This window comes from Arvicola amphibius, chromosome 11 (genome assembly GCF_903992535.2).
Source record: "Arvicola amphibius chromosome 11, mArvAmp1.2, whole genome shotgun sequence".
Lineage (NCBI taxonomy): Eukaryota > Metazoa > Chordata > Mammalia > Rodentia > Cricetidae > Arvicola > Arvicola amphibius.
In genome coordinates this window covers 94,386,528-94,413,916 of record NC_052057.2, presented here as the reverse complement: position 1 = coordinate 94,413,916, position 27,389 = coordinate 94,386,528, and the positions used below count along the sequence as shown (strand labels likewise).

The 27,389-nt window shown below is 42.4% G+C and overlaps 1 protein-coding gene across 2 annotated transcripts in view; it reads right to left on the bottom strand.

The window, feature by feature from the left end:
- Nfx1 (nuclear transcription factor, X-box binding 1) overlaps window positions 1–27,389 on the bottom strand; it is a 58,882-nt gene that overhangs the window by 23,134 nt on the left and 8,359 nt on the right. For both annotated transcript variants that reach the window (XM_038347009.1, XM_038347010.2), the window contains exons 3-11: window positions 22,961–23,119; window positions 21,363–21,440; window positions 17,854–17,959; window positions 16,759–16,830; window positions 15,742–15,881; window positions 11,707–11,806; window positions 11,398–11,615; window positions 6,341–6,438; window positions 3,186–3,216 (exon numbers count right to left, since the gene is read on the bottom strand). In XM_038347009.1, coding sequence (XP_038202937.1) covers window positions 3,186–3,216; window positions 6,341–6,438; window positions 11,398–11,615; window positions 11,707–11,806; window positions 15,742–15,881; window positions 16,759–16,830; window positions 17,854–17,959; window positions 21,363–21,440; window positions 22,961–23,119 — 1,002 coding nt within the window. The remainder of the gene's footprint in view (window positions 1–3,185; window positions 3,217–6,340; window positions 6,439–11,397; window positions 11,616–11,706; window positions 11,807–15,741; window positions 15,882–16,758; window positions 16,831–17,853; window positions 17,960–21,362; window positions 21,441–22,960; window positions 23,120–27,389) is intronic.

Sequence of the window (27,389 nt, the reverse complement as noted above, 5' to 3'; positions counted from 1 at the left end):
AGATGGACTGTAATTCCATGTTTTTTTCTTTTCTTTTCTTTTCTTTTTTTTTTGGTTTTTCGAGACAGGGTTTCTCTGCAGCTTTTTTAGAGCCTGTCCTGGAACTAGCTCTTGTAGACCAGGCTGGCCTCGAACTCACAGAGATCTGCCTGCCTCTGCCTCCCGAGTGCTGGGATTAAAGGCATGCACCACCACCGCCCGGCTCCATGTTTTATATATACTTTCGAAAGTAACTAGAGAATTAGGTTAGCTCAGTGTTACAGCAGTTTTCTACCATGTGTGGGAGGCCCTGGGTTCAATCCTCACCAAAAAGAAGGGGAGGGAGGAAGGGCCAGGAGGCCTAAGGTGCATACAAAAGGCAAAAAATATAAATTGGACTCAACAACAACAAAAAACATTTGTATATTAAATTAAAGGATACCATAAAGAAATAGCAACTACTCATACAATGGAAACGTATTTGCAAATCACACACCTCAAAAGCACCTACGACCCAGATACATACAAACTGACAACAACAGAAAGACCGTCAACCTAATTTTTAAAAAGTACAAATGACTTAAAGCGATCTTTCCCCCCTTTTAAAAGACACACAAGGGCTGGAGAGATGGCTTGGTGGTTAAGAGCACTGGCTGCTCTTCAGAGGTCAATTCCCAGCACCCACATGGTGGCTCACAGCCATCTGTAATGAGATCTGGTGCCCTCTTCTGGAATGTGGGCATACATGGAGGCAGAATGTTGTATACATAATAAATAAATAAATCTTTAAAAAACAAACAAACAAACAAAAAGACACAAATGGCCATAAGAACATAAGGTGTGTAACATCATTAGCCATTAAGGAAATAAAAACCAAAACCCCACCCATTTTACAATGTTATGACAGCTGTAATGTTTTCGTCACTGCATAGGCCTGGTGGGGCTAGAACTTGCACAAACCAAGCATGGTGGTGCACAGCACATCAGTGGTAGTCCCAGGACTCAGAAGCTATAGGTAGGAGGTTCAGAAGTTAAAGGTTATCTTTAGTTGCACAGTAAGCCCCAGAATAGTCCTGGATATGGTCTCAAAAAACAAAAACCAGTACTGGGTGTTGTGGGTTTACATGTACAATTACAGCACTCAAACAAGAGGACCCGAGTAAGCTTAAGGCTAGCCTGGGCTAAAGATAATGAGCTGTAGGCTAGTCTAGGCTACAAAGTGAGACTCTGTCTCAAAAATAAGTAAAATGAAAAAGTTTAAAAGTTATTTAGGAGTTAGAGAGATGGATCAGTAGTTAAGATCACTGACTGTCCTTCCAGAGGACCTGGGTTCAATTCCCAGAACCCACATGGCAGCTCACAACTGTCTATAACTCTAGTTCCAAAAGATCTGAAACCCTCCTCACACAGGCATGTAGGCAAAAACACTAATGTACATAAAATAAAATTAGTTAATTATTATGGGGCTGGAGATGGCTCAGAGGTTAAGAGCACTGACTGCTCTTCCAGAGGTCCTGAGTTCAATTCCCAGCAACCACAAGGTGTCACACAACCATCTATAACGAGATGTGATATCCTCGTCTGGCATAGGCAATCATGCATACAAAATATTATACATAATAAATAAAATATACCCTTAAAAAGTTATTTAAACAAAAATTTGTTTGAAAACTGGGCATACAGACTGGTATGGTGACACATACTTTTTTTTTTTTTTTCTTCGAGACAGGGTTTCCCTGTAGTTTCTAGAGCCTGTCCTGGAGCTAGCTCTTGTAGACCAGGCTGGCCTCGAACTCAGAGATCCGCCTGCCTCTGCCTCTCGAGTGCTGGGATTAAAGGCGTGCGCCACCACCGCCCGGCGACACATACTTTTTTAATCCTAGCACTTGGGCAGCAGAAACAGGCTGATCTTTGACTTTGATGCCAGCCTGGTCTACAGAGCAAGTTCCAGAACAGCCAGGGCTACACAGAGAAACCCCACCTCAAAACAAACAAACCAGGGCTGGAGAGATGGCTCAGCAGTTAGGAGCACAGTCTGCTCTTCCAGAGGACTTGGGTTCAATTCCCAGCACCCACATAGTAGCTCACAGCTGTCTGGAATTCTAGCTTCCAGGGGATCTGACACCCTCACACAGGTATACATGCTGGCAAAACACCAGTGCACAGAAAGTAAAAATAAACTATAATTAAAAAATAACCAAAAAACTGGGCATAATGGTGCATGCCTATAATGCCAGCATTTGGGAGACAGCTGGGAAGATCAGAAAGTCAAGGTATCCTTGATTATAGAGTGAGTGAGAGGCCAACTGGAGCATGGAAATCCTGTCTAAAAAAAAAACCACAAACTAATATTTAAGCTTTATAATGGCATTATTCACAGTAGCCAAAAAGTAGAAATCACCTACAAAAATATCAACTAATAATGGATAAATGCTGTATATATTAACAAAATAGAGTATTATTCAGCCATAAAAATGGCAAATTTAAAAAAGATGCTAAACGAAAGAAAACAAGGAAAGTTTATACATGTACCACACCTGGCTTCAATTAATTTTTAAAAAGTATTTCAAAGAAAGTTGTAGACATGAATATATTTAGTTCAGTCAGCTTCCCCCACCCAAGAAATCTACTAACTAGAATTCAATGCATGATTTCCCCCTTTACTGTAAATGTTAAAAATGTAATGGACAGGGGATGGAGAGATGGCTCAGAGGTTAAGAGCATTGCCTGCTCTTCCAAAGGTCCTGAGTTCAATTCCCAGCAACCACATGGTGGCTCACAACCATCTATAATGGGGTCTGGTGCCCTCTTCTGGCCTGCAGCCATACACACAGACAGAATGTTGCGTACATAATTAATAAATAGATAGATAGATAGATAGATAGATAGATAGATAGATAGATAGATAGATAGATAATTTAAAAAAATGTAATGGACAGCCAGGCGGTGGTGGCACACACCTCTAATCCCAGCACTCGGGAGGCAGAGGCAGGCGGATCTCTGAGTTCGAGGCCAGCCTGGTCTACAAGAGCTAGTTCCAGGACAGGCTCTAGAAACTACAGGGAAACCCTGTCTCGAAAAAAAAAGTAATGGACAATCTTAAATGCTTCTTCACTGAATTTAAACAGACATAAATCAACATTTTATGAATACACAGGGCATTATCTTCATTCCAGAAAGTCCCTTGGTGCCCTTTATAGTCATACCTTCACTTTTAAGACTGGTACATGGAAGCTCCTACAGGAAAAGAAAAAGAAACAATAGCTACTTTAGAAGTAATAAAAATGATCCTGCAAAAGAATACAAAATATAACTGTTATTCACCAACTCCAGCCTGGAGCCAGCTCACTTATGCCAGTGAGCTTCACAACAGGACCCCAGATTTCCTGACTTTTATGTAGTGTGATTCCAACAGTCTTTGTGGTCTGATCTTGAAACTTAAGAGCAGATTAGAAATCATGAAATCTGGAAAGAAAGGGGTAGCTAAAGGCATCAAAACTAACCACGACAAACAGTAAAATCCATGAAAAGCAGATGCAAGAATGAAGAATCTAAGTATGCTAGCTGACCTGTGATCCCATCACTTGGAAGGTATGGTCAAGGACAACCAAGCAACATAACAAGACATTATCTCAAAAAATTAACTCATTAAAAAATAATTTTTAGGGCTGGAGAGATGGCTCAAAGGTTAAGAGCTTTGCCTGCTGCTCTTTCAAAGGTCCTGAGTTCAATTCCCAGCAACCACATGGTGTAATGAGGTCTGGTGCCCTCTTCTGCCCTTCAGGCATAGACGTAGACAGAATATTGTATACATAATAAATAAATATTAAAAATTTTTTTTAAAAAATTGAAATTAGAGTTGGGTGGTGGCGGCACACACCCTTAATCCCAGCACTCAGGGGGCAGTGGCAGGTAGGTCTCTATGAATTTGAGGCCACTCTGGACTACAGAGCCAGTTTCAGAACAGCCAGAAATAAACACAGAAACCCTGTCTCAAAAAACAAAACAAAACAAAAAATTGAAAATAGGTAATAATCTGCTGTCATTTAATGGCAAGTATTTACAGTACCCATGAAAATACTGTAGCCAAAAATACTGCAGACCTTTGGACCTTGAAACTCTGACTGTGCTTTCAACTATGCTAGAGGACCCCAAAGGCTACCACATGCCATCTGCTGCCGCACGATCGAGTGGAACATGTGTGGTAAGGCCAGTGGACAGGGAACTCAATCAGTTATGCGAGGAGGAAGGGGCTGGGCTGCCTAGAAGCTGCACCTGTATTTGGCTCATTTGTAAAAATGGCTCTGACTTACAAAACTGGCCATTGGAGCCGCAAATAAATGTGGAGGTTTACAAAACTGAAGGGCATGCCTACAATCTCAGCACTCTGGAACCTGAGGCAAGACAGCCTTGAATTCAAGCTAGCTTGGGCAGTACTGTGAGGTACAGAATGGCTATAGATTGAGATCATGTCTCGAACAAAACACAAACCAATAAGAAAAAGAAAGACTGGAGAGATGGCTCAGCGGTTAAGAGCACTGGCCGCTCTTCCAAAGGACCTGGGTTCAATTCCCAGCACCCACATGGCAGCTCATAACTCCAGTTCCAAGGGATGTGGAACCCTCACACAAATATGCATGCACACACGTACACACACAAACAAAACAACATCCCCCCAAATTTGCTTTCACCCCATTACAAGAAACATTTGTGAAAAATCCACGTAGCCAGGCAATATGTGACTTTAACCCCAGCCCTTAGAAAGCAGAGGCAAGCAGAGGCAAGCAGATTCCTGAGTTTGAGGCCAGCCTGGTCTACAAAGAGAGTTCCAGGACAGCCAGGTCTACACAGAGACTGTATCTTGAAAAAAAAAAAGAAAGAAAAGAAAAATCGTTGTGGTTAAATGAAGCTTCCTACACGCTAAACACATACTCCATCACTAAGCTACACCCCAACTACTGCAGCCAACATGGCATTTACAAAGTGTAATGGGCTCCACAACTAACATTTACATATACTGTGATGTTGAGAAAATACCTCATAAGTGCAACACAATTTCCATCATAATAATGTTTACTTTTCTTTTTTTCTTTTCTTTTATTCTTAAGCTTATCCATTAAGATAACTATATCTTCAAACTTATTTGGGAACCAATGGTTGCCCAGACCTTGGCTACTTTAATAAAAAGAATCAACTGTTGCGGTCTGTCTCCACCCCAGACTATGCTCTTCGGAGGAGGTCCTGATATGTGCATAAATGACTTCCTGGAAGAGGAGCAGGACAGATCATTACTTAGAAGGCCTCATCCCAAGACTTCATGCCTCTTCTGATTAGAGAAGAAATGGGTACTAAAGCCCAACTCCAAAATGGGTCAAATGCCTTTTTATAACACAAAGCCCAATCAGACTACTCAGGACTGAAATTAGAAACTGAATTCTGACTTCTGTACTTGACTCTCAAGAGGTGCTGTTTAGTCAAATAACATTATTTGTTTATGGTTTATGTCAACTGGATAATCTAAGACTATGCCATAGAAGCAGGTTGGCCACACTGGACAGTCTTAGGGTTGAGGCTTTGGTCACACAAACTCTGGAAAGACAGACTGGCTTTGTAGGTAGTAAATCATACCAGTACGACAATAAACTTCTCAGCACACAGGCTTCGGTGAGCCTTCCTGGCTGGAATACTCTCTATACGTCAGATACTGGAAGGTAATGCTGTCCCAACTCCATGGGGAAGGACAAATGACAAACAAAAGCTTCACATGTGGTCCCTTCTCATATTTTCTCCTGCGTTTCCTCACTGACTAATTTCAGTTTGTGTCCCTTCCTAGTAATAAAGCTGCACTGGTGGGGCCGGAGAGACTGCTCTTCTAGAGGCACAGTTAGAGTACACATTTCCATAAAATAAATAAACAAATCTTAAAAAGAAAAGAAAAACTGTAACAATGACTGTGATCGTTTTCAGTCTCTCAGTGAATTAGAAGAGTCTGCCGAATGACCAAGCTGTGAGGTGCTGAGCCCCTGACCTTCAGCTCATGAGAATTAAGTGAGCATGTTGGCTACTTCAGCAGCGGTCCAAAATCTCAGGGGAGGAGTTTTGAGGGCTGTGTCCAATTCTCATTTGGCTAAACCAGAGCAGTCTTTGTTCCTTCTTCACACCTGCAGTTGCTAATACTGCCTCACCCCCGTGTCTGAACCGTGAGTGCTATAACCCTCTAGTCTATCCTAAAAATGGGGCACGGTAGGTACATGCCAATGTACATTGGTGGGATCCAGTGAGTAAACTGGGTTATTTTGTGTCTTCCTCATTGACCATCACCATTTTAAAGGAAACGATGACAGGGGTTCTAACAGTTTACCTTTGTCTTGAAAGAGCATCTGCAGGAAATGACTGACGTGCGAGAGCATGGTCCACAGTCTCCTTCATGGCAGAGCTTCTCACAGGTATGGATGAAATCTTCAATACAAAGGAAAGAGCGGGGAGTGACTTACTCTGATTCTTCCATTTCACTACCAACACTGTTTTTCCACCTCTACTCCTAATAACTCCAAAAGTGTTGCTGAGGGAGAAGAATGTGGTCAGTGCTTCTCCCTTGGCTTCCCTTCATCCAGGCTGGGCACATTCAAAGTCAGAGACCAGCATCAGTCTCTGCTGCTTGCTGGTCTATGCATGCTGCTTGCTGACACAAAGCATAGATTTTTCTGACCTTTGCTTTAGGTGCCAAGCAAAGTCTTTATATTAGATTCACATCTCCCTAGAATTTAATCATGTATGATTTCGATGAAATGCTCTGGGCTCTACAAGTTACCTGGGGATCACAGATAATTCTGAAGCCACAGTTCATAATTCCACCAACTGAGGCTGTTGTCTTTATAGACGTGGACAACCTACATTCACCTGATAGCTAACCAGATTTAGGGTAAAATTTTTCTGTTTTATCCTTTCTTGAGACAAGAAATGTAACTCAGTTGGTAGGGTGATTGCCTAACTTGCAGAACGCCCTGGGTTTGATCCCCAGCACTGCATTAAAATTTCATAAGGAGTGCATGATTGTGATTACAGCACTCAGGAGATGGAGATAGGATTGGGATTTCAAGGTCAATTTGATTATATAATGAATTTAAGGCCTGTTAGTCATAGTCCTTGGGAGTTGGAGACAAGAGAATCACAAGTTCAAGGTTAGTCTCGGCTACCTATCAAGTCTGAGGTAATTCTGGGATACACAAAACCCTGCTTTAGGAAGAAATGAGCAGGGAGGAGATAATATAAAGAAAACTGAACAGAGCCCCATGAAAACATGGGACGCCTTTAAAAACATTAGTATTCCTAGAGTAGGAAGGACTAAAAGGTTGGAAGGCAAAGAAAAATATTTGAGTAATGGGTAAAAACTTTCACATTTATTGGAAAACATTACACATCAAGAAAGGCATTCATGCAAAGAAAGTCACACCCAGACCTGTAATAAGAATTCTGTAATTCAAAAACAAGGAAACAGCTTTAAAAGCAGCAAGAGAAAACAATCGTGATACACAGGAGAACTCCTTCCTGAAAGATTACTGCTGAGTCTCTCTCTGTTACTTGGGATTGAAACCAGGGTCTCATACATACATACACTAGGTAAACATTCTACTAAGTTATACCTCTAGTCCTATTGATCATTTCTTCGGTCAGGACAAATCAATTGTTGAGCACTTTTAATGAATTCTGTTGTCAAACTTTTCAATTCCAGAATTTCCATTTGATTCTTTCTGTTGTTAACACACAGCCTCTTAAAATGGCCTCTAACTCAAGATCCTTCTGTCTTTGTCTACTGAATGCTGGGATTATGGGCAAATGCCACCACTCCCAGATATTTACTTTTTGCAATTTCTTGCTCGTGTATCCCAGGCTGACCTCAAGGTCACTCAGTGCTAAGGATCTGAACTCCCAAGTGCTGGAATTACAGATGTGCTATCCCATGCCTGGCTTTAGCTCTTTTTCTTTACTGATATTCTCTACTTGATGTGATTCTGTCTTCTGTCTGTGTAACATGGTTTCCTTTGGTTTAATGAGCACACTTATAAAGGGTAACTTGAAGTTTTTCCTAACTCTGACATTGGTACTCTCACAGGCAGTTTCTGTTGCTTTCCTCGCGTTGATTCTCCGAATACCACCGCTGGTTACTATTACAACAACTGTAGATTGTTTTAAAAGCCTCCCTCTTCCACAGCTTAAAAAAAATTTTATTTATCTCTTCACATGTGTGTGTGTGTGTATAAGTGTACGAGCATATGAGTGTCACGGAACTCATGCAGAGGTCAGAAGGGAATCAGTTTTCTCCTTCTATCACGTATGGGTTCTGGTGACAAATGCCTTTACCCACTGAACTGAGATTTTGTTTGTTTTTTGAGACAAGACTTCTCTGTGTAGCCTTGGCTGTCCTGGAATTCATTCTGTAAACCAAGTTGGGCTCAAATTCATAGACTCACCTGCCTCTGCCTCCTCGGTGCTGGGATTAAAGGCGGCACCACTGCCACCCAGCTGTACTGAAATACTATAGTTTGTTTCTTTGTTTTTGTCATTGTCTCATTGTTTTCTTGGCTGTCTGGAACTCTTTTATTTATCTGTTTACTCTTTTATTAAACGTCCTCATCTTATGTGTGTTTTGCCTGCATATATGTATGTGTACCATGTGTGTGTGGTCCCCTTGGATGACTGAACCCCTGGAACTGGAGTTGTGGATTGTAGGGAACCACCGTGACCACGATATGGGCACTAGGGTCAAAACTGGGTCCTCTGAAAGACTGACAAGTGTTCTTAATCACTGAGCCACCTTGTGACCTGGAGCTCTTTTAGCAGACCAGGTCTTTGCCTGCCTTTGTCTCCCGGGAGAGTGAGAGCTGGGTTAAAGGCATGTCCAGCTCTACAGCATCTGTGGTTGAGTGGTCAAACTTCTTTAAAGTCATCTACTTACCTTACAGTATGAAGTTACTAGTGTTCTTCAGGCAGCAAAGCCTTGGAAGTATACATTTACTCAAGATGACAGCTGTTTTAGCAGGCTTTTTTTCTAACCACCTCTTTCCTTGAGATAAACCAGTTAAGATGGTTTGGGTAAACTGTGTGCCTTGTTTGGACTACATTCAAGCCTAAAGTCTAAAACTCCATTAATCTACCAGCATATAGATAGATAGATAGATAGATAGATAGATAGATAGATAGATTGATCGATCTATACCCGGGTGCACAGACTGCTCAGCAGTCTGCCCTATTAAACATGGTCAAGAAGACAGTCTTTGAGATTTGCCCTAAATGAAAAACCAAAGGAAATAAATATACAACACTTGCTAAGAGCTGGAGCTGGAGCTTGGTGGTCAAGTGCTTGGCTGGGGCCTGGGCTCAACACCGAGCCCTATGTAAACAGACCCGCAGCAGCACAGCAGTTCCTCATAAGCCCTTGATCTGGCCCTCCAAGGTCCACACACAGGTCACTGAGTTCTTGCTCTAGTCTTTCGTTACCCATTTCAGAGTTTTTCTCTTATTGCCAACAGAACAACTGAGCCTCAGGATAGGACTTCTGGTCGCTGTATTGTGAAACTGTTACAAAAGCAAAATCATGCATTTCCTTCTAGAAAAGGGAAGATTTGACCAGCTTTCTTGATTTAGAAGTCATCTGATCTCCATTTTACACACAAAGAGAGTTCAAGGCTAGCCTGAGCTACATGAGACTGTATCCAAACAAAACAAAACAAAACCCTAAACATAACAGTAAATAAAAGAACAAGGAATACATTTCTATACATAAATTTAAATTCAGACAGTAAAAAAGAATTAAATACTCCACTGATTCCTGCTGGTACTCAAAAAAAAAAAAAAAAAAAAATCCGTGAAGGCTCTTTTCACTAAAATGAACCTAACCCAGGCCTGTCCACCTTTTCCTAAAAGATGCATGGTTAGTTAGCGGACTCTTCCTTACTCTCGGTTGCCTGCATTTCCTTTTCTAGAGTCATGCCTTTCAACACTCACTCAATAACGAATATACCAAGTACAGCAAAAGCACACCTGTACATGCCTCAAAGACCAACTCACACTAAAGAGGTCTGCGGCCCCACCACTGAGAGGCAGAGGCTAGCTGGGCTACATAGTGAGTGCCAAGCCAACCAGAGCTACGTACAAGATCCTGTCTCAGAAAACAGCAGCACCACAAGGAACGCACACACAAAAAAAACGAAACTCAGTGTTATTGTATATCTAATTCCGATGAAATTTTCTGATTTCTATATCCAAATGACCAGAAGTCACAAAAGAGGAAGCAAGGTATCATTAGTGATCAGAGGCAGCCACACTAAAAATATTAACAAGAACATACAACAAAAAGCCTCAGAAAGCATATAGAACAATCCAAACTGCACACAGGAGTAGAGCAAATAGCCTGATAAGCCTAAGGGGCCCAAGGCCATCACTTTAGTAACAGCTCCACAGAAAGATGTGTGCTCAATCACAAGGGGAAAGACATTATCTTATAGATAATACAATCTGGGTATGGTGGCTCCTATCGGTCACCCAGCCCTGGAGAGACTGTGTTAGGAAGCTACCCACCAATCTGATGCCAGGCTCAGCTACACAGTACCAGTCTCGCCAGAGCTACATAGAAAGATTCCCATCTTAGAAAAGCACCCATCCAGAAATGATGCTCAAGGTGTCGCCCTCAGCTGTCCAGGAGGCTTAGCTGGAAGGCACTGCTGTTTAAGTGCTTTAATTGGCTGTCTAGGAGGCTTAGCTGGAAGGTGCTGTTGTTTAAGTGCTTTAATTGGCCGAGACTCTGTCACTTGGAATTTCAGACCTAAATTTCCCATCCACAGTTGTTTTAGCATGCTCCTATTACAAAAGATGGCATGCAAACATGTGTGGAGTGCTGGATTTGTGTGTGTGTGTGCGTGTGTGTGCACGTGTGTGTAGTGTTTGTACTAAAGTAGGTGCTCAGAGAACCAATGATGTCAATAAAATTGGAGAAATCACTTGGGAAATCTGTATTTTCACAAGAGTACTTTGAGTAAAAAGATAAAAAAGTACCTGTCCAAATTTGATTATTATGTTTATGAGAACCTCTTTAGAGTGGCATTTACTACTTGGTTAAAGCATCATTGCTGCTAAACATTTACATTCATTAAAAAAAACTTTTCAATTTTTATTTTATGTGTATGGATAGTTCACCTTCATGTTATGTCTGTGCACCATGTGTGGGCTCTATCTATATTCATGTAGATAGATCATCAGATCCTCTAGAAATGCTATTACGGATAACCGGTTGTGAGCCACCATGTGGGTGCTGAGAATGGAACTTGGGTCTCTGATGAGCATCCAGTCCTCTTAATCACTGAGCTGTCTCTTCAGCCCCCAAATAAATACTATAAAATGAATTTTATGTCAACTAGTTACCTGAGGAACCACAGGACAAGGGTTTGCCACACACTTTTCCACACGAAGGGACAGGATCCATGCATGTTTTCCGACCATTACTTCCAAGTTCCAGTAACTGGCTGAGAGGTGTTTGGCCACAAGGGCAACATCGCACCAAATGGGGGAGCCGTGGGCAAGGCTGACAAGGCTGAGGGTGGCACACTTGAGAACAGGTATGGTTCCCACATTTCAAGTCCCTTTTAATAAAAACAATAGACAATTATGTAACTGTTACATAAAATGAAGTTTTAACTAAAAGCAATTAAGTAAGAAAATGTAAAACCTTACTTGCCACATATCTTTAAACAGCTGAAGTCCCCAAATCCATCAGATTTCCCCATATCTGTTCCACATAACACATCTCGGGAGGTGCTGCCACAGTAGCACACTTGAGGACAGTTTAAAAGACCAATTAGCACCTATCCATGCTTGAAAAATATTCCCAATAGTCTATAAACATTCATTAGCATAGATCAGACATGATGCTGAAATTACTATGGTTTATACAGGAGCTCTCTGACACCTGAGAGCTTTACATGGGGACAAATAAAAGCTCCTGTTCCTCCGCCAATATCACTTAGGGCCTCTGCAACACATGCTTCAAACAGACCGCCTCAAGCTAAAAGGACACAACTTAGTACCTAGGGCTAGGGGAGCACCATGGGTTACGAGGTCTCTGGACATGGCAGAGGGCACTGCAGGCTTAGTTGGTGGTATGGTAGTAGAGCAGCTGACATCCAGAGTCCCCATCTTCACTTCAACACAAGCAAAATGGATTCTTGATACTTTATAGCAAATGCTTTCAAAAGGGCTTCACTATTAAAAACATTACCACAATATGAAATTCTTAATAATTTGGATACTAATACTGTTAAATCTGAAGTGATTTTCATTAAATTACATAATTTTTCTCATAAGCATCATTTTACAATTTTTTCTTTCTTTCCCTGAGATAGGGTTTCTCTGTGTAGTCTTGGCTGTCCTGGAATTCACAGAGATCTACCTGCCTCTGAGTGTTGGGATTAAAGGCGTGTGCCACCACCACCCCACAATCTTTTTTCTGGGGGGGGGGGCACTTCTTTTCATAAAGGATATTTATCACAAATTAATCTATTCATGTATACCTTGCTCACATGATAAATGGTGACCAAAAGAGTAGAAACAAAACTGAAATTTCATGTAACTAATTAATGGCAATTTCTTCCTAAGGACAACTTTGGCTATCTACTGGTACAGAAAATGAACAGCAGAATAAATGTAATTGAGTTCAAGGCCAGCCTGGTTTATTAACAAGTCCTAGGCAAGACAGGGTTACATAGTGAGAACTCATAAAAAAAAAATCTTATCTATAAAATAGTGTATTAGACAGAACTACTGGCATATGGGAAGAGATAGCTTCAAGTCACTGAAACATAAACTTTTTACATTTTAAAAATAAACATTCCAGTGCTGGAGAGATGGCTCAGTGGCTAAGAGTACTAGTTGCTCTTATAGATCCAGGTTCAATTCCCCAGCACCCACGTGATGGCTCACAACTGCCTGTAAGTTCAGTTTCACGAATCTGATGTCTTCTTCTGGCCTCCTTGGGCACTAGGCATATATGCGGTACCAAACATATGCACCCACAGACACACACACACACACACACACACACACACACACACACACTTGCATGCATGCACAGGCAAAACACCCATACACATTAAAGAAAAGACATTCTGTCTTCTAATAAGAATATGTGCATCTTTATCCACCACTCTAAAACTCATTATTTCTTCAAATATTTGTAGGATGAATCAATACAGACAAAGGGAACAGTTAATACTTTTGGATCAATGAACTGATGAGCAAAATCTAGCAACCAAAAGCTTCCTACAAGCAGCCTTTTCTTTGGCATGTTTTGTTTCCTCTCTTTCTTTTCTTTTCTTCTGAGGCAGGGTCTGGCTTGACAGGCTGACCTGAACTTGTTATGATGGCTCAGGTGGGCCTCAAACTCTCACTCTTCCTGTCTCAGCCTCTAAGGGCAGGGGTTACAGGTATCAGTCACTATGCCAGGCTCTTTGCTGTGTTTCTACCCAAACAGAACAGTCTTTTTGTCAGAGGTAATGAACATACAGCTATAAATAAGAAAGAGTAAATTAATAGGCAGAACATTTGGGCTGGGGAGAATGCTCAATGGAGAAACACTTGCCAAGATGTAAGTGGCCTGAGGTGACCTGTAAAGATGGTTTGCTACCCTTTTGACCCAGAAAAACCTACAAAATCATGCAAAGAGGATCAAATTTTTGGGTTCACTTTAAGAACATCCATGAAACTACCCAGGCCATCAAGGGTATGCATATCCAAAAAGCCACCAAAATACCTGGAAGATGTTACTTTAAAGGAGCAATGGGTGCCATTCTGATGGTACAATGGTGGTGGCAGTAGGTACGCCCAGGCCAAACACAGTGGGGCTGGACACAGGGTCAGTGGCAAAAAAAAAGTGCTGAGTTTCTACTGCACGTGCTTAAAAACACAGAGAGCAGCGCTGGACTGAAGGGTTTAGATGCAGAGTCTCACACCATCGAACACATCAGTGAACAAAGCACCAAAGATGCACTGACGAACTGACAGAGCTCACGGCCGGATGAATCGTACATGAGCTCCCCTGCCACAATGGATGAGCCTCACTGAAATGAACAAACTGTCCCAAAGCCAGAAGTGGAGGGTGCACAGAAGAAAAAGATATCCCAGAAGAAACAAAAACTTATGGCACAGGAATAAATTCAGCATAAAATAAGTGCAGATCAAAGTAAAGGTCTTCAGGTTGTCTATTTAAGCATTGTCTCAGATTGCCTGTTTGATAAGCCCTGATGGGAGGGGTGTGTTTAACATGATGGAAAGTTTATAAAAGTGATCAAGCAGTAGAAAAAAGAAAGAAAAGAAACACTTGCCAAACAAGCAAGGCGACCAGAGTTCTAACTAATTCCCAGAACCCTCATAAATGGCTGGCAGGTGTGGAAGGCCACCTATAATCCCAATATTCAGGAGACAAAATGGGAGATCCTAGAGCAAGCTTGCTACCTAGACTCGCCAATCAAAGAGCTCTGGACTCAATACATAAAGTGGAGACTGAGGCTGGTGAGATGGCTCAGCAGGTAAAGATGCCTACTGCCAACCCGGTGACCAGAACCTGATCCCTGGAACTCATGGGGCATAAAGAGAGAACTGATTCAATCTCCCGTGTTATGGCATGTGTCTCCATACACATACTTTCATACACAATATATAAATGCCATAAATGTAAAAGAGTAAAGTAGAAAGTAATTAAGAAAGGCATTCAATGCCAATTTCAGGTATTCATATGCTCACACATGACACCTGCTGGAACACACTTGTGCCCATACACTTTAACATGCTTATTATACACATGAACATATACCACACAATCATATATACACATGGGGGGAGAGAGGAGGGTAGTGCAGAAAATCACAATAAAAACAAAATGGAGTTCTCTAGTTGATTAGAAAATGATCATGAGTTCAATACCAAAAGGCTGGTGGGTATGCTTAGCAAGAGAGACAGAACCACAAGAGTAGCAGCAGGGTCAAGGGTTACAGCTGCCTGAACAGTATTACGGAACCAGCCTTAAGCTGTATGTTTGGCATTTAATGAACACTCAGATGTAATGTGCATTCAATTTCTAGATAAGGCTGAAAAAGGTCCTGGAAGAATCAACACGTGACAAAGTAAACTACGTATGTGGCCAAAGGACTATTTAATGGTACACTCCTTAGTTCCAGCTTCTTGGGAAGGTAAGGCAGAACTCTAGGGATTTGAGAACATTCTAGGCACCATAATAAGGCCAGTCTCAAAAAAATAAAGAAAAAAAAATTTACTTAAGTTATCTGTTCCTTCCTCCAGTTAAAGGACATCTAGGTTGTTTTCAGTATGAGGTTCTTAGAAACACATATTCCTGTACAGTCCTTTCTCTGCATACTTGGTATGCAAATATCAGAGTGGAATGGCTGGGTCACAACATATACATATGTTTAATTTTATAAGAAACTGACAAACAGTTGTCCAAAATGACTAGCATTTTGTACATCTGCCAACACTGAATGAAGATGCCAAATGCCCTTGCCAACATTTTTTTTATTTTAGAAACCCTAGTTAAGTACACAGATAGATAACTCACTATGAGCTTGTTTTTGATGCCCATCCCCCAAACCTCCCCTCGAGTATAGGCTTCTGTGAAGCTGTTCTGCTGTAATATAATTGACACAACACACAATTCCAGAAAAATGCATTGAGCATTGCTAACACGTGCATTCCACTTACCCTGGTTTAATATGATCCGGCAAGGCTGGCACTGACCTCCATGGCACAGCTCAGCACAGCGGTGCTGACCACAGTTCAAAATATTCTCACACGCGTTAGAACAGTGGACTGAGACAGCCTGACCACAGCGAACTGTGTGCCTATAAAGATACAAATACATTACTCTGAAAGTCCCCACTATACAGACAAAATAAACAGTAAAATCCAAAACCTTCCCCTAACACCCAGGAAACAGTTCTAGACTTTGCTTCCCCTAACATGTTTTCTTCTAATTTTTAAAGATTTATTTTTATTACTTAAAATTTTGTGCACATATATAAGAAACAGAGATGCAGGTGTTCACGGAGGCTACAGATATCATATCCCTCAGAGGTGGAGTAACCAGCAGCTGTGAGCTGCCCAACATGGTGCTGGAAACTGATCTCAGGTCTTCTACAATGGTCATGCACTCTTAATCACCAAGCAATCCCTCCAGCCCCCTCCTGCCAATTTTTATTTCCTCAACTATTCTCTCCATCCCTCCACTTCTTTCTCCTTTGTTCCTGCCTTTCCCTCTTTTCTCTTTTCTAATTAGTGGTGAAATGAAGGCTCGCTCTGAAAATCTGTCCTAGGTAATTCATCATTCATCTGTCTTCTACTGAGCAGTATGCAGGAGGGGAAAGAACCCTGGAAGGATGGGCGAAGTCTGGGTTCTTCTCTCACTCTGCCCAGCTTCCTCTGAAACAGGGAAGGAAGGAACAGTGTGCGCAGACTAGATGACAAGAGCAGTGTCCTGGGAGCAGGCATGTTTGCACTGCACACAGCCAGAATGCCTACCTAACAAGATGTTAGCAGAGCTCTGGTTCTAGCTTTGCCTTAACCCCAGAGGTCCTAGAACCAAGTCCCCAGGGACATCAAGGGATGACTTTATTTATGCCAACCATTCACTTCTATCTGTTTACTAATCTACGTTAGACAATCACATGTGAATCGTGCATATGGAAACTGACTTCTTCCTCAGTACAGTTCTAACTTTACCTGGTGCGTCCACATTCACATGCTTTAGTTGTAAAAGCAGGGCAAGGTGGGCAGGGTCCAGGATGGCAGAGACTGTAAGAGAAAAAGCTTTAATGAAGAAACCATTTATATGAACCAAAATTCAAACAAAGCTGCCTCAGCTGTGTCCTGCTGTGAATGTGGCAAGGTGATGGCTAATCTTTGCTGCCACACAGGCATGCACACACACAAATAATGAAGCCCATACATGTATATCATATATTTTTGATGATGTTCACCCTCCACCCCATTGTTCTTGTCCTTTCTTCCCACTCCAGCTAGTCCCCATATATATATATATAAACAAGCTGGGGTTTGGTGGAACATGCCTTTAATCCCAGCACTTGGGAGGCAGAGGCCAGCCTGGTCTACAAAGTTAGTTCTAGGACAGCCAGGGCTGTTGCAAAGAGAAACCCATCTCTAAAAGCAAGAAAGCAAAGAACAACAAAATCCTAAAATCTATAGGTGTCTGAAGAGTTGGTGGGGTAGTTAAGAATGCTTGCTGCTCTTCCAGGGGACCTGGGTTCAATTCTAGCACCCATGTGATAACAAGGGTCTGCAATTTGTATTCTGGGGAGGGGCATTCTAAATGATGGCAAATGCAATCCTTTGGAAATTAAAAGCAATTACAGGAAAAGTCTAATTAATTATATGGGTAACACAATTTTGTGAAAAAGAAAAACAAGCACTCCTCCCAACCTCAAAGTCCTACCATACAGGATGTTAAACAAGTGCTTTCCCTGGGCTGCCCTATACACTCCTATAAATATCCAAGGCTCTCTTCTTTTTAGGGCTAGCAGTACAAAACAGTGGAAGGATCACTGGCTTTTTATACCTAGCCCTATCACTTCTTAGCACTGCAACACTGGGCACGAGGCTTAGCCTTTCTGAGTCTCGTCTACAAAGTAGAAATGATCATACCTACACATGGCCGTGGAAAGGATTAATAACTTGTGCAGAGTGCTCACTACAGAGTAACTCTTTATCACCTCTTGTTTCGTGGTAATGGTATGTGTACGTAAAGGCATTAGCAAAGCACACCCACCGAGTCCCCAGAAATCCATCACTCCAACTTACAGGTTACAGGAATGTGGACAGTCCTGGCCAGGCTGTTTCTTCCTACAAACCTCACCACAACTATGTGGAATTTCATTTCTGCTCCATTCAGGATTCTTTACTTTACCTACAACACATCAGATGAGGAAGTCAATGCTATAAATTTCAACCATATTCTCAACTTTTCAAAACAGAGTACAGCCAGACAGTGTAAAACTTAAGCGTGGTTTTCAGCAGTACAACTGTTATCTCACATTCTAAAACAAAAAGCTGACTGTGATGCTACTTATCAAACACTCTACTGAGCATGACAAATCTTAACATCAAGATTACTGAAAAAGATAGTAATTTTTACCTATGAAAATGCCATTTTGACTACTGAACAAAATCTATTAACTAAGGAATTTTAAATAAATGGACAAAGAAATAAAGGAAGAGAACTGGAGTACAGCTCAGTGGTAGGACACTTCTTTAACATGTTCTGGCACCGTGGGCGAGGCTGAGGGGTGGGTAGAGAAAGGAGTGAACCTGGAAGAGGCTGTGGATGAAGACATAAACCCCTGCGGAGGAGCCTGGCTCTAAAGCTTCACAGTAGGCATAAAAGGACCGCAGTCTCATAGCCAATGTCACCGAACAAATCTTCAGAGATCTCCCTGTAGCTTGGGCTACAGAGTGAAATGCTATCACAAAAGTCACAGTGAATGCATATCCTTTAAGTCTTACTATTATTCTGTTTATCTCATTGATTCCCAGTGACCTCTTAATGTTTATTTCACATTCCCTTTCCAGTAGGACACTAAACTTGGGTTCAGGTAATAAAACCAGCGGTTTCCACATAAAGAGAAGCCAGAGCGAGAAGAGGCTGACAAATGGAGAAAGTTCTTTGGGAAAGGCATCCGGGGTGAGAGAGTGGAGTGAAGATGTGATAAAAGGGGAGCTGGGCCACAGCTCAGTGCAGAGTGCGTGCCCAGTAGGTGTGAGGCTCTGGGCTTGAACCAAGAACCACAGAGGGAGAGAGAATATGTTTGCTAGTGAAGGAATAAAGGGATTGATATCAGTTAGTTGTCATGAAAAAAGAAGGAATATGAGCAAACTGGTTAGGACCATAAAGATAGCATACAAAAAGAAATAGAACAGGGATTACAAAGGGAATGGTCAAAGGTGTCAAGGGAGTCACGTTGCCCAAGAAGTTAATTTATACATCAGTCCATATGGCCAGGGTCACTGATGACTTCTGAAGACAGTTTCAGGGAGGCAACAAAGGCCAATGCAAAACCTAACGGTTCAAAGGGAGAAACAAACTGTCAAAAAACAATCAACTAGCAGATTAGTTACTAAAATGAAGGTGAAAAACAAAAAAAGCTAGCAGTAGAAATTAGCATCTGGATCAAAACAAAAAATAAAAAGGTGTAGCTATTAAAAAACAGGAAAAGGGAGCTAGAGAGTGTGGCACATGACTTTAATCCCAGCACCAGGAAGACAAAGGCAGGTGGACCTCTGTGAGTTCAAGTCTAGCCTGATCTACATAGTATGTTTCAGGACAGCTAGGGCTACACAGCTCATCTCAAAACAACAACAAAAGAACAGGAAAAATTTGGTGTCACCTCAGTCCAGGTTGCTATTTTGAGGGCCATGTCAGGGTCTGTGGCTCCATAGTGGTCAGGGTCTGGGTAGACATATGTGGTTCCTGTTGCCACCAAGGGTCAGTGGACACCCAGGGTTGGGTCAGCCACCTGACTCCATGATGGTGTCCAAGGGTCATGCTGCAGCCAGGGCCATGCAGATCTGAGTGGCTTGCCTGTGCTGCTACCTGATGCCATTGTGATATTGGGGCCTGAACTGCAGTTGAGGGCCATGTCTGGGTCTACGGCCCTACTGCAGCCAGGGTCTGTGTTTTCTGAGGCTCCTGTTACCATCAAACACAATGTGGACACCCAAGGTCTGGGACCACGTTGGTGTCCAAGGGTCATACTACCTCTGGGGCTGTGCTGATCTGAATGGCTTGTACTGCCATTGAGGCAATGGTGACATCCAGACCCAGATGTTGCTGAGGACCCTTTCTGGGTCCGTGGTCCTACTGAGACTGAGATCTGTGCTGAAGTCCAAGTTCCCTATTGCCACCAAAGGTCATACTAAAGCCCAGGTTGGGGCTGCAACCTGAGGCCTTGGTGATGGTCTGGGGACCATGTTGCCACCAGAGCCATCCCAATCTGAGTGGCCAGTGCTTCCATCAGGAGCCAAAATGTTACTTTGTCAGGAGCCAAGCTGCTGCTGAAGGCCACATCTGGGTTCATGGTCCAGCTGCAGCTGGGTTGTGTAGATGCCTGTGGCCTGTGCCACCTCAGGGGCCATAGGAACCCTTCACTAGCTCTGGAAAAGCTAGCCTTGCCTCTTGCTGGACACTGCAGCAAGAGAGTTGACCCCTGCATTTGGGAGAGATGGTCCCCACCCTTCACCACAGGTGAGGGAGAACCGTGACCCTGATGGCATGGGCATAGGGGAGCTGGCTCCACCCTCTTACCTGAGGCTGGTGGCTCCAGTGGCCTGGAATGACCAGCTCAGTTACCCCCCTAGGCTCACATCTGGGTCTTGGGTTGGCCTACTCTAACGTCTAACCCATCTAGGACCTGCTGGAACTTGTGAAGAGGCTGGTCCTGTGGAACAATACCAGCAGGATCTTCATGACTTAGGGAGCCCGTGGCCATCTTAGGAGAGTTTAGGTGAGGATCCAATGATGATGGTGCACCAGAAACCAGAGGCCTTGAACCAGAGCAGGAACTCATTACAAAGAACATCTGCTAGTAAAGCTGATTAGACAAAAGGGTGTACTGTGTGACACACCACTCCCAGTGCCACCAGGACGAACCAAGAGGTGTTGCAGAGGCGGGAAAGATGGAGAAATGAAGAGGTTCTTTTTGGTTTGGTTTGTTCTTGTTTGTTTGCTTGCTTTGTTTTATTTTCTTTTTGGGGGAGTGCTGTAGGGGTGAGGAGACCAGGAGGTGAGTGGAATTAGGGTACATGATGTAAAATTCACAAAGAATCAATAAAAAAAATCTATTTAAATTAAAAAACAGGCAAAACAAGGAAAAACTATTCTATAGAGAGAGAAGTTTCAAGGTTAATTTGTATTGCCAATTTATAGAAAAATCTCTCCACTATACAGATAAATGATTGATGTCTTAAACACTATCTTTTGTACATGGCTTAAATCTAAAATTAATAAAGGTAATAAAAGGTATTACAGCTAGCGCTGAGGGGAGCACACATCAGTATCTGCCTCTGCCAACTGATTGCTCTGATGGGCAACGTCAAGCTCAGAACCAGCATGAGCCTGGTTGGCATACTCAGAAGACCTACCTCCTCCAGAAGAGCTGCCAGGAGGCCCATGGCTCCACCTGGTGATGGAACCACGAGTACAACATTAGAGCCTCTTATGGCTTTGAGGTCTACCACTTCTGAAGCCAGCCCTGCAGATCACTGAGGTACAACGTAGGAATAAAAAGTACTCCAGTGTATGTAAATAAACTCACCACAGAAACAAGTATAGGTATTAGGAACATGTGCAGAAACATTCTGACAAGCAGGGCACCTCCAACCACTCTGGCCATCTGTTTAAAAAGAAAGAAAGAAAGAAAAGAATATATCAATACAATGTCTTTCCACAGCATACGCTGGGTTAGGGATATAGCTCAGCAGTAGGGAATGTGCTTGGTCTATCCAGGTCTCTAGGGCTTGCCCCTCTGTACCCTCCTGAAAAAGCAGCACTGTAATTTCAAACTTCTGGCCAAGTATAGTGACATATCCCCTTAATCCCATTTGGAAGGCAAGAGGCAAAAAGAAAAAAAGTAAATCTATAGGAATTCACATCATTGAAGCAGTTAGAATTAAAATGCGGAATATTAGCAGACATTTAAGAGACAGATCTAGGCTCTTAAGTAACTGTCACCTTGAGGTGCTCCCTCTAACTTTTAATTTATTAATTTCGTCCTATTGCTTTACTTCTGAATAAAGTTCTCAAAAAAAAAAGCAAATAAGTCACATTGTTAAATGCTTCATTAAATATTGTATTCAGGCTACTAAAGACCTACTAACACGGTGAATCAAGTAGGCATCCATGTTGCTCAGCATCTCTAACTTCAATATTAACTGAATACTGACTTGAAAAGAAGAGAAAAACTATTGAGCTGACAGGAAAATCCTTATGTCCTGAATTAAAAAGCCACAGCACAGGGAACATATTATCAGCAAAATCTGCATTACCTATAACTACAGAAATTTGTGATATGCAGAAATAACCTAATATCTGAAGGATAAATTAGACAATTTATATAAATGTCTAAGCAAACTACACACACACACACACACATACACATGGTTTTTTTGGGGGAGCAGGGTCTTACTGTGTAGCTCTGGCTCGCCTAAAACCTGCTATGTGGAGCAGGCTGGCTTCAAACTCACAGAAATACTTCCACCTTTACCTTCCAAGTTCTGGGATTAAAGTGTGAGCCATTACACCTGGTAATGAATGTTTTCTCAAATCATTTTGGTATTACATTTTCTTTTGTGTGTGTGCTCTAGAGAGCCATGACACACGTCAGAGATCAGAGGACAACTTTCAGGAGTTGGCTCTCTCCTACCATATGGCTCTTGAGGTGAATATAGATTTGATACAAAGTACCCTTCCACTTTATGCCATTTCATTAGTCCAAAAAACACTTTTAATAGTTGCATTTCAATGAAACCTACCATTTCCAATTAAAAAATTATTGATTTCACAGCTATACCCTAAATATTTTCATAGTTATGTTTAACTGGTTTATTTAAGATCTACAACTTAAGTCCCATCATAAAACAAGAGAATAAAGTAACATTCTACCTATAGATAAATGCTTAAGAGCAATTTTTTTTCTTCGAGAGAGGGTATCTCTTATGTAGCTCTGGCTGTCCTGGAACTTTGCTTTGTAGACCAGGCTGGTCTTGAATTCACAAAGACCCACCTGCCTCTGTCTCCTGAGTGCTGGGATTAGAGTGTGCCACCACCTCCTGGCTAGAACTTTAGAGCCAGGTTTATAACCCAAACTTATTAAAGCGGTGTGCAAAAACAACTCAGGAAACATAAATAGCTGACCTGCATGAGATGCTGGAGACCGGGCCCACTTCTTGATGCAGTTCAAATGAAAGACGTGAAAACAGCTCTGACAGCTCCACACTGGGGCTGTAACTTGGACCAATTCACAGCACACCATACATTCGTATTTTTCTGTAGTTAGCTGCTCAATTAGGGAACCTGTTTAAAAAAACAAATAAACAAACTGAAACATAGAAAACCATTCCTCACTTTAGTCAACAGAGAAACAAGCCATTTGACAATATATTCTAACAGACTTAAAGGGATACCTGATTCTGAATAAATGGTTATTCAGACTTAGAGGCTGAGACAGGACAGACAAAGCAGACATTTAGGCAGGGATTCCTATAATGGAGTAAACATTCCCCAAGTCCACCCAGATTACTCAGAGCTATGGCTCGGGCTGTGGCCCTCGGGTTCAGGGGTCTCACTCGAGCATGAGATCTCAACATCAGCCTGGGCTATATAATAAAACCTTGTTTCAATCATTTTGAGTGAGGTAACCCAGACTCAGAAAGACAATTATCACACGTACTCACTCATAGGTGGTTTTTAAACATAAAACAAAGAAAGCTAGCCTACAAACCACAATCCCAGAGAACCTAGACAACAATGAGGACCCTGAGAGAGAGTAAATTGAGAGCATGGGGACCTTCAGAGAGGGTTGAAGGGGAGGGGAGAGGAAAAGAGGGAAGCAGAGGAAAATGTAGAGCTCAATATGAAAAATCAATAAAATTAAAAAAAAACTTGTTCCAAAACCCCACAAGTAATAAAGAATAGTAAGCACTGAATAAACCTAAGAGCAAATCATCTGTTTACCTTGCAGTTGTCATTTTATTTGCTTATTTATTTAGAGTTTGAGACAGGGTCTATGTCAGCAATTTGCAGACTATGTCTAGAATCTAATTTCTGTTGCTCCCACTCTGGTCTAAGCTGCTTTCTGTTTCCTTTAGACCCCAGCAATAAGAACAGCAAACTGTAAATTAAATTTGGCCCAGAGGCTGTAAGCCTGCAATCCCAGCTACTAGGCAGGCTCGAGCAAGAGGATCACAAGTTTATGGCCTACCTGATACAGAATGGCAAACTGGCCTAGGCAACGTAGTGAGACACTGTCTCAAAATAAAAAGGAAAAGAAGGTAGGCATACAACTCAGTAGTAAGAGCGCTTGCTTGGCACCAAGAGGCCCTGGGTTCAAGCCCCAGTTTTGATACAGAGGTGGGTGCTCTTAGGTGTACTCTTCTGGTCAGAGCTTACCAGTTAAAACAAAACAAACAAAAATTTTAAATGTATGTGTGGGTGTCTGGTGCCCTCAGACGCCAGAAGTGTCAGATCCTCTGGAACTGGAGTTACATACTGTTGTGAGTCGACATGTGTGTGTTAGAACTGAACCTGAGGCCCCTACAAAAGCAGCTAGTGCTCTTTTAAATGCTAACCATTTCCCTAGTCCCTTTTCAATAGTTCTTATTTGGTGACTGTAAAAGCCCAGATCCCCACAGTGGCCCCACCTCCTCCTCCCAGTCCTGCTGCTCATCTTCTTTCCTCACTGCCAGGTAGACTCCTGCCTGGGGGCTTTATGCTCCATCCTGTGCCCAGAAGACTTGCCCTAGAAAGCTGTGTGGCTCGGCTCCTCATCCACTCCGGTATTTACTCAAAATGTGACTTCTCATTCACAGTCCTCAGCACACTTAGAAAAGTTACAATTCACTCCCTGAACACAATTCTTGCACACTGTATTTTCCCTCAATATTTACAGCTACCTGATAGTGCCAGGCATCATAGTAGTCCTGTAATCTCAACACTCCAGGCTGAGATGGGAGGATAAAGACTCAGAGGCTCACCTAGGCCACAGTCAGACCCTGTCTCATAAAAAGAAAACAAAATCTATCTGATAAACCATGTATTATAAATATTGCTTATTATCTAAATACACACACAGAATATACTCTCCTTGGGAACCAAGATTTTTATTAAAGTGGTACCTTGGAAATACTGGGCACCCACAATAAAAAAACAATGAATGGCTCCAAAGAGGTCTTAGAGAGAGAAATATAAATCTCTCATTGGCAATAATACCTTCCCTTTAGGTTCTATCAAAGCACGTCTAATGTGTAAAACATGGTAGCGGTGGAATTCTAGAGCTGCTGTGCTGGTGAACTACCAGTTCAGTGCCGACTCGTGCGTGCTAGCTGCAAGTCCTGTCTGACCACGGCTCTTTTTCATTTCCCAGAAGCCCTTTGCACTAGGGCCTCCCATCATTTCTGAGCAGCGGCTGTGTCCACTGTGATTCTAGCTGAACAGTAAAGGACACAGCCACTGAAATAACCTGGAGGACAGAGACCTACCTGATGGACTGCAGGCTTTTCAGATACACCAACAAACCCCCAACTCCCTACCAAAAGTCTCAGATCCTTACACTCAGGTCCACTCACCAAATAACTAATTCAAAAAACAAACAAGTCCCTGTTTTAAGCTTTCTCTGCGGCTCAGCTCTGCTCTGCTGCTGACACAGGGCTGACCTCCACACCGGCTTGACTCAGGAGCACCCTCCCCCACCCATTCTTTTCTCCATTCTTCTCTATAGGCAGCTGTTGAGATTTACAGCTTGCTTTCCTGGGGGGTTTTGTTTTAAACTTCAATAAAAATTGTCCTTGAGTTTAAAAAACAAAATCAGAAACAAATTATCCTAGCTTGCTTTTTACTGCTGTGATAAAACACCATTATCATAAGCAACTTGGGGAGGAAAGGATTTATTTTAGCTGAAGCTTAGTCTACTGTGGAGGAAGCCAGGGCAAGCACACATGGCAGGAATGAAGCTATGGCTTGTCTTCACACTCACCTTTAGTTAGCTCTCTTTTTAAATTTATTTTTATTTCACGTGCATTGGCATTTTTTGCCTTCATGTATGTCTGTATAGGGGTGTTGGATCCCTTGGAACTGGAATTACAGACAGTTGTGAATTGCCATATGGTTGCTGGGAATTGAACCGGGACCCACAAGGAAAGAGTAACAGTGCTCCTAACTGCTGAGCCATCTCTCTAAACCTCCACTATCTTTCTTGTATCTCCCTGGACTACCTGCCCAGGGGTGGCATTGTCCACAATGGGGTGGGCCTCCCACATCAATTATTAATCAAGAAAATGCCTCGATGGACTTGCCTACAGTTCAATCTGATGGAGGTATTTTCTTAATTGAAATTTCCACTTTCAGATAATGCTAGTTTGCTTCAAGCTGACAAAAAACAACCAACCAGCACACAATCAACAGAGACACAGGCTAGCACCTGGCCTGGCGGCACACACCAGTAATCTAGCACTGAGACTGAAACAAGAGTTCAAAGCCAGGCGAGGTGACACAGAAAGTTCAAAGAAACCCAAGTAACATAAAATACCCGTGTTTTAAAAAACAGAAAACTAGCCGGGCGATGATGCATGCCTTTTATCCCAACACTTGGGAGCTTCGGCCTCCAGTGCTGAGATTAAAGGAGTACACCACCACCCCCAGCTCTTTTTTTGTTGTTTGTTTTGAGAGAGGGTTTTTCTATTTAACAGCTCTGGCTGGCCTGGAACGCAGAGATCTACCTGCTTCTTCCTCCCGAGTGCTGGGACTAAAAGTGTGTGGCCACTGTCCATCACCACCTGGCAAGACAGGCGGATCTGAGTTCAAGGGCAGCCTGGGCTACACAGAGAAACACTGTGGAAGTGAGGTGCGGGGAGCTCAGTGACAAAACAGGCCCTGGGCAGGTGGTAGCATCATTGATTTGGTCAAAGGCTCACAATAAACCAAAAGGAGATCAATAAAGGTAAAAGTTCATGAGGAAGAGCTTACGTGCTGAAGTTATCCCCACCCCCAATACACAAAGGGTCTTGCTAAGTAGCAGTCTGTTCTCAAGCTCAGTCTTCTCTAGTGCTAGTATTACAGGCATACTCGCTGCCATACCTAGCTCTTTGCCTTGATGTAATAACACAGTGCAAAATGGGGAATGTCTTCAAATAGTGTAAAAGGTTTATTTGTAAAGAAGGGGGCAGGATGGTAATTGTGAAGAGAGAGAACACATGCTTCAGAACATCCTTACAGCAGAGTATTTAGTTCAACACAAGTTCTGTGGACCAGTCAGAAATGACTCTCAACTATGTTCTAAGAACTGTGCGAGGCAAGAATAGCACAAGGAAAAAGAAAGATACAGAATCTAGGCCAAGGATAGTGGCCCATGCCTGGAATCCCAGCAATAGGAGGCAGAGGAAGAGTTTTGTTAGTTTAAGGTCAGCCTATATATAACAAGTTCCAGGCTAGGGCTACACAGGAGACGCCCGTATCTAAAAACAAAGAAACCAACATATATCTGTGAGGTGGTGGTGGTGCATTCCTTTAATTCCAGCATCCAGAGGCCAGGGCTACTACATAGGGAGACTCAAAAAAAGGGAAAGACTCT